The 7,173-nt window shown below is 33.6% G+C and overlaps 1 protein-coding gene across 1 annotated transcript; it reads right to left on the minus strand.

Moving 5' to 3' along the window:
* Window positions 1-303: 303 nt before the first annotated feature.
* On the minus strand, window positions 304-6,875 carry LOC131048865 (large ribosomal subunit protein eL20). Its single transcript, XM_057982944.2, has 4 exons — window positions 6,683-6,875; window positions 1,345-1,460; window positions 1,012-1,075; window positions 304-904 (listed from the first exon to the last, which is right to left on the minus strand). Exons 1-4 carry the CDS (start codon window positions 6,695-6,697, stop codon window positions 563-565), a joined length of 537 nt encoding a protein of 178 aa, XP_057838927.1. The 5' UTR covers window positions 6,698-6,875; the 3' UTR covers window positions 304-562.
* Window positions 6,876-7,173: the final 298 nt, after the last annotated feature.

Consider the following 7,173-nt stretch of genomic DNA (forward strand, 5'->3'; position numbering starts at 1 on the left):
AAAAAATTAGATATGCTTTCTACAAACCAGATATAACATATATCTTGACACCAGATTTTTATCTTAAATTTCAAATGAGATTATTAATAGTGGTCATCTCAACTTCAAGTAAAAGTATTGAATAAAGAATTGCTCGAACAAGTAGTAGCATGCATGATCTGTTTTAACTGCTTTTTAAACAATCTATCTCAAATCTAGTTTTGAAAAGCCCAAAGTCAACATAGCCGCTAATGAAGTTCAAGTTCTTAACTCTGCTATCAAAGAATTCTACTACATAAGGACAACAATCAGAATCCCTCTAGGTGAACCCAAATGTTTACCTCAAATTTCAAAAGGAATTATTAACATTGGTCATCTCACGTAATAACATTGAATAAGAACTGAAAAAACAAGTAGCATGCATGATCTGTTCTCAACTGTTCTCAAGCAAAATTTATGTCAAATTTGACATTGAAAAACCAAAAGTCAACATAGAGAAAAACAAAGTTTAAGTTTGTAATCCCGCACTCAAAGAATTACAGTTACATAAGGACAACAATCCGCATCCCTCTTGGGGAACCCATCACATAAATAAGTTTGGTCTGGATGCCTTGAAGGTCGTTTTCAACTTTCTTGTTGGTGGCCTGATTTTGCGGTGCACCAGAGGAAACTTGATATCAGGATCATGAAATTGCTTCGTGTTCTCACGCTTGCAAAGCTTTGCAGGAATAGTAGCTGTCTTGATAATCTGAATGCAGGGTTGTCGCACCCTGTGACGAGAAGCCATCTCATCATACATTTGCTCAACACCACCATTCAAAGTGGTGTCTCGATATTCCTTGTACATATTATGATATCCAGTTCTACTTTGGTAGCGAAGCCAGATACCATAATTCTTGATTGTAGTTGGATTTTTCTCAAAAATCTACATATAAAAGACAGTCATACATATAACAATGCTCATAAACTGTTACAGCATGACAATTTATGCCAACAAAGCAACCACGATATGCAGTTCAAGAAAATTTGTACCTCATTAATAGCAAGCATTTGTCCATTGCTCTTCTTCACCTTCTTCAGCTTCCTCAGAAAGTACCTTGAGCAAAATAAGTTGTTTAGTTTTAAAAAGTTAGATTCCTATAAAAGGCATTCTAGAAGGAAGACTGCATAAATGGAAAACTACAGATGAGAACTAAGGTGAAACTAAAAGCATCAAAAAAATTTCAAAGGAAGCAATTGGCTTTCCCTTCAGCTATGTACTTGGCCCAGGACTTCAGCAGAGTGGAGATGCACAGAAGAAAAAGCTGAACACAAAACCTGCTGCCTTTGATCAGTTCAATTGCATCATCAACTAATAATACTTACCAAAACTTGGACTTAGCACGAACATCATTTGTAGCCCACAGCTTCATCCTGTAGATCTTAGGATTTTCATCAACTGAAGTTGGCAGAGCCCGCCCAACAACCTGATACTGATGAAACTGTCCACAGAAACACAAATAAGTCCTTGAAGAAAGATAAAGACTCAAGAGAAAACTTCATCATCAAAACATAGTAGAATCAAAATATTTGCTCTCAATTTCGATGCAAAATGCTGGTTGACAAAGGTCAACCCTTAGCATATTACAGAAAAAGTGATCCGTATTCCCTAAATCCTCAATAATAAGTAAAAAGTCCAAACTGAAAATGCCAGGAGTTTGTAGAATGACAATTGGCCTTTGATGTGAAGTCATTTATTTTCTGACTGAAAGAGATGTTGCTCTAGACTACATTTTGTATTTTGCTCTAAAAAAAACAGCAATAAAAAAACGAGTGAAAGAGATGTTGCTCTGGACTACATTTTGCATTTTGGACTGACTTATTTCAATAATGGACTGCCATGTAAAAAATAAACCACAGTATAAATTTGCAATGGTGGAACCAATGAAGAGATGTTTCCTTTGAGTGACAAATAATCTCTGAACAGCAAAAAGATTTATCATATGGTGCTGTAAAATCAAAGAGGCCTTTCAGCTCTCGACAAAAAGGTGAGGAGGGCTCCAGCATAAGATGGCATTTAAAATAGAACACATAATTTCATAAAGCATAAAAACTGGCACAATGTAACAACAGTCCACACACAAAAGCATGACCTGAATGGTTTACAATAGCAAAGGACCAAGGAATAAACAGACAATGACACCCTCATTGTATAAGGATTTGATAACTATCTGATCTTATAAAAGTACAGTGACTATAATGTTCTACTGGGTCACATGTAAAAGGATTATTCATAGAACAAAACTTTAAAATCCAACACATGGCCACAGCTTGATGGAAGGAAGATCAAAAAAACTGAGTTGTAAATGCTAACTTTTGTAATAAAGAATATCCATCCTTGTCAATAGAAAAGGTAGACTAAGAAATAAAACAATCTTGCTTGAAATTATGATGAAAATTGAGAAAATATGAAGCCTAAGAAATTAAACTCGGAACCACAAAGAATATGTGTCTGGCCTTGTAAATGTATATAACTTACAATGTTTGACCAGGTCATTCAAAACAGACATAGAACAAGGCCTCCAATTCAATGCACAGCTACAGCTTGATGCACCAAATATTGAAGTCAAAAACATGGCATACAAAATTTTGAATCAAAAAATGTAAATTATCATTGAAGGAATAAGTTCGTGTAAACAGATGAGTAAGATTCTGTTTAACAACTAGTCAATTTGAGCTTGGAACTATGATAACAAAGCATAAAAAGCCTAATTAAAAATGCCCTCGCTTAGACACAGCATTCCTCCACAATTTAAGGTAAATAAATCAAGGGCTTAACTCCATCCACATGATGACAACATAATAAATATACAACAAGACTCCAAAAAATATTAAAAAGTAACCCCTCAAACAGATAAAACATGCTCACTCCATTTACAAGCATAAATCAAGGGCTTAAAGCCCTCCAAGAGACAACAAAATACCTATTAGGATTTTCACTCAATAAAATCTAACAAAACTTGAATGCCTGTCATCATGCATTTGAAATACCTGACTAATGCACTGTAAAACTCCTGGCAGAATACTGTGTACAGATGGTTATTACTTATAAATACATGTGACAATTAAACATCTCTTTCCAATACAAACAAATGACCTTTATTACTAATTTTTTATATGAATCTCTTAACAGAGATACACTAACCAAGGTTTCAAAATATGCCGTCTACTTAAGTTTCAAGGTATCATGAGAAATTATGTAGAAAAAAAATAAATTTGAAGTTCTTATTTTTATTAAATATTATATATAAACAGACCACTGCCTGCAGAAACCTGCGTAAAACCATGTTTGCCATCACTTAGTCATATTGTCATGTTCTTCATTTTTCTGTACCAGAAACTATGGAATGTCATATGCATATCAGTGAAAATGAAAAGCTGGCAATTCCCTTAGTTGAAAACCACGAGCATCATCAGGAGCACCATGGCATTCTTCATTCCATGGATAATGACTTCTTAAAAAAAACACGTAGAAACACACTAAATAATTAAATTATCATTTTTATTATTAATATTTAAATATCATTTCAAATTGCATTCATCATGCAAAGCCATAAAGAAAAAACTAAATATTTAAATTTCTTATTTTATCAGTAGTTTTAAAGACACGTAAAACAACTTCCTGCAGAAACCTGTTTACACCCATTTTTTTGGCACTTTACCACATTCTCTTTTTATATATAAGAAACTATGGAATGTCATATAAAGGTCAGAGCAAATAGCACTTTAAAGGCAGAAACTCCCTTGGAATGCATCCTCTGGAGCACAATAACATTCCCAACTGCATCCATATTTCAAGGAAAGACTAAATGAAAATCTTGAGAACAACTAGTGCCAGAAATTGTTAACTGTTTGGGACAAATCAGTGTTCCCTGCTTTCATTTATTTTACAATTTGAATTGCAAATCTTGAGAACAAATGGCACCAGAAAATGTTGATTGTTTGACACAAATCAGCGTTCCCTGGTTTCATTTATTTTACAATTTAAAAAGTATCTTTTAACTTTTCTATCATGCAAAGATCTGTATGTTTCCAATATATAGTGCAGACTCTACAAACTGTTACATGTTTGACAAAAACAATTTGAGAATATCCTGATAATCTACAAATGACTTTTTGGATGAAAGATTATTTTTACAACATGAAAAAAAATTCTCAAAAACTGTTCCAAAGATGTAAAAAGATCCCCACATTAAAAAGTCCTTTAGGCTAGGCTTGTAATAAAAGCAATAGCAGTTGGCGAAATTTCTTTATAATCTTTAAAATATTTTCTTCCGCAATCTGCCTGTCTATTAACCTTCCTGTCAGCTATTTCATTATCTAGAAAGGAATGCTCCTATATAAAGCCTAATAATAAAAAAAATTGGATAATAAGTCAAGAAATGAGCACCCCAGTAGAAATATCTAGAAATTCTCGTTGAGAGACATTGACTAAAACATATATATTGTTTGATACAAGATTGTAACTTTAAATACTTGTTCAAAGTTTAATTACAACTATATATACTTATTTTATTATATATATTCAAGTGCCCATTTGAAGCAGGCTGATTTAACAGGTACACCTGGGTGCCCTGCTGTACCTGAACCAGTTCAGTTCAGGTTTGGACCTCGAGACAGATCCGGCCTGGGTACACCTTGGGCACATATCCAGGCCTGTGCATTCACCCTGACGATATCTCAGATGCATGGATATCGTGGCTAGAAAATGGTCTATATGCACTGAATATAATAGTCAACATAGTTGAAGGATCGTGGCCTTATCTGCTATGAGAGTGAGACCCTTCCAATAAGATTTACTGAGACAGGTCATTGTGTCTTCGTTATTCATAATGAGAACTGCAGTTAAAAGGAAATCTATGCATATTAATTGCTGAAAGAGATTCCCATGGATTGAGGCTGGGATAGTCTAGAAAGGCAGAAATTAACAAAAATCAACTGCTCTTAACAGATAATATAGTATATATGTAGGTAAACGAACACAAAAGCAGTTGATATAAGGATAAATCGTAAAGAATGCAGTGTGTTTTTTTATGTGGCATCTGACAGAGTGAATAAAGATTAATAGGATATATTGCCAAGTAGGTTACAGATTATAGCAATTATGTAACAAGAACAAAATACATTATATAATATTTAACTTAATAAATGCAATGTTGATTGATTCTGAAGATAATACGAAACAAGGGAGAGTTTTTGGAGTAACAAGATAGGTAGATTTGTGGTCAATATATAGAATTTCAGTAATATTGACAAGATCCTATAATTTGGCAGTCAGATAGGGAAATGAAAGGAACCAAGAAAATAGAACATTAGGGTGAAAGCACTCAGAAAGGGATCTCACAGAACTATTAGATGCATATCATAGCTGACAAGAAAAGGATCAATTGGAATGAGCTCAAGCAGTACATCAATGTGGCTTCCATAGAAAAGTTTCAGGTCTAATTTGCTGCGAGACATTTTGATATTGAATGATAATCTGCAACCAATTTTGTATCCAGCAAAGCTCACAGATCAAAGCCAGGAACATGAAGTGGGTGAATTTCACAGAATTGAAACCCCTCGTCCATAGCATTTAACTCTAAAGTACAGCAATTTACTAATAAAAGGAATACAATAATAAAACTTCAATTCAAAATGGTTTCTGCAACCTTCAAGCCTCCACTTTGATCTACCCATGTCTAGTCTAATAACGCTTGTATATGCAACAATAGAAAACACGGTCCTTCAATGTGTTTAATAGAAATAAGAGGTCAGTTATACACGTTTGCTTCAAAAGAAAATCATTCAATATTTTTGAATATGAGTAACCACTAGAAACAAAAATGGGCAAGTAGAAGTGAAAGCCTGATCGGTAATCTTCCAAGTAACAAATAAGCAGGGTAAATCCTTCACTTTAAGAAATAAGGTCTCACAAGAAGTACTTTCCATGCCAAATTCTAATGCAACCTAATAGACTCCGCTCACCCTGTGTCAAGGCTCTAAGATGGTTAATACCTGTATTGGCAACACCTATTTGGCTATTTCAATGTCAAATGCCTTACTAATTGCTGATTCTACTCATATTAGGGTTATATCTATAAATTATATTGGTGTCAATCTGTAAACAGATATAATGCACATCATACAAACAAAATTCTATATGATGCAGATAAATATTTGGTACCCATTAGATATCTTGGCTCCCAAGACTAAATTCAAAGAGTTGTTCAGCTAAATGGTACCAATAATATCGTTCATAGGAAAAAGTCCATCAAAGTCACCTATCAGATGAATCTTGTAACGATTAAATTATAAATGTAGATATTATCAGGGATTTCAACAGCAAGGCTTTCAACTGTAACACCACTTCACGTGCTACCCAAGAATAGGAAATCTCTCTTTACTCGGATGGGGGATGAGAATAAAAGGTAAAAATAATGGGACTTTGGCAGGCCTTACTAGAGTTGTTAAATCCTAAAAACAAACTGTATCTTAATAGATCTCCAAAGCTCAGACTCTCCTAAGGCTAATCCATAAAGCATGTTTTGAGAAAAAGGGAACTATTATATGCTATAGCAATCAGGCATATTTTCATTTCATCTCACGGAAAGTTGAAAAAAACATACGAGAAACTCCGATCCTTGGATTAAAAAATTGAAGGAAATAACAAGAGCAAACTAACCCTGTATTTCACCATTGCTGCCTCGCCTCCAACTTCCCACTTCTGCTGTTGCTTCTTCTGTCAACCAAAAAGCCTATCGTCCCAAGTTCAAAAGTTTAATCAAGTTAGGGTTTCAGATCCTCGGCTAAATCTATGATCGACCAAACGATCGTGTCCCAAGATCACAAAATTAGGGTTTAGATCCTACGGCGTATCCCCATATATTTTGAAGTTAAGGGTTTTAGTAAAAATTGAAAGAAACCGTGTAAAATAATTATTAATAATTATTAAATTTATTTTTATAAAAAAACTATGTTATTATAATTTTTTATTTAGTTTTGTGTTTATTTTGAAAGAAATGTTTTAATGTAACATATTGACAAGTGATATATTTATGTATTAAATTTGATTCATGGTTTGATCCTTGTTTATTTTATTTCACCATGTTATACTTATTCATATGTATTTGTTATCTACTCATGTATTTCATCTCAATTAACACTTGCTTTCTA

Source organism: Cryptomeria japonica, chromosome 7, assembly GCF_030272615.1.
Source record: "Cryptomeria japonica chromosome 7, Sugi_1.0, whole genome shotgun sequence".
NCBI classification, from domain to species: Eukaryota; Viridiplantae; Streptophyta; class Pinopsida; order Cupressales; family Cupressaceae; genus Cryptomeria; species Cryptomeria japonica.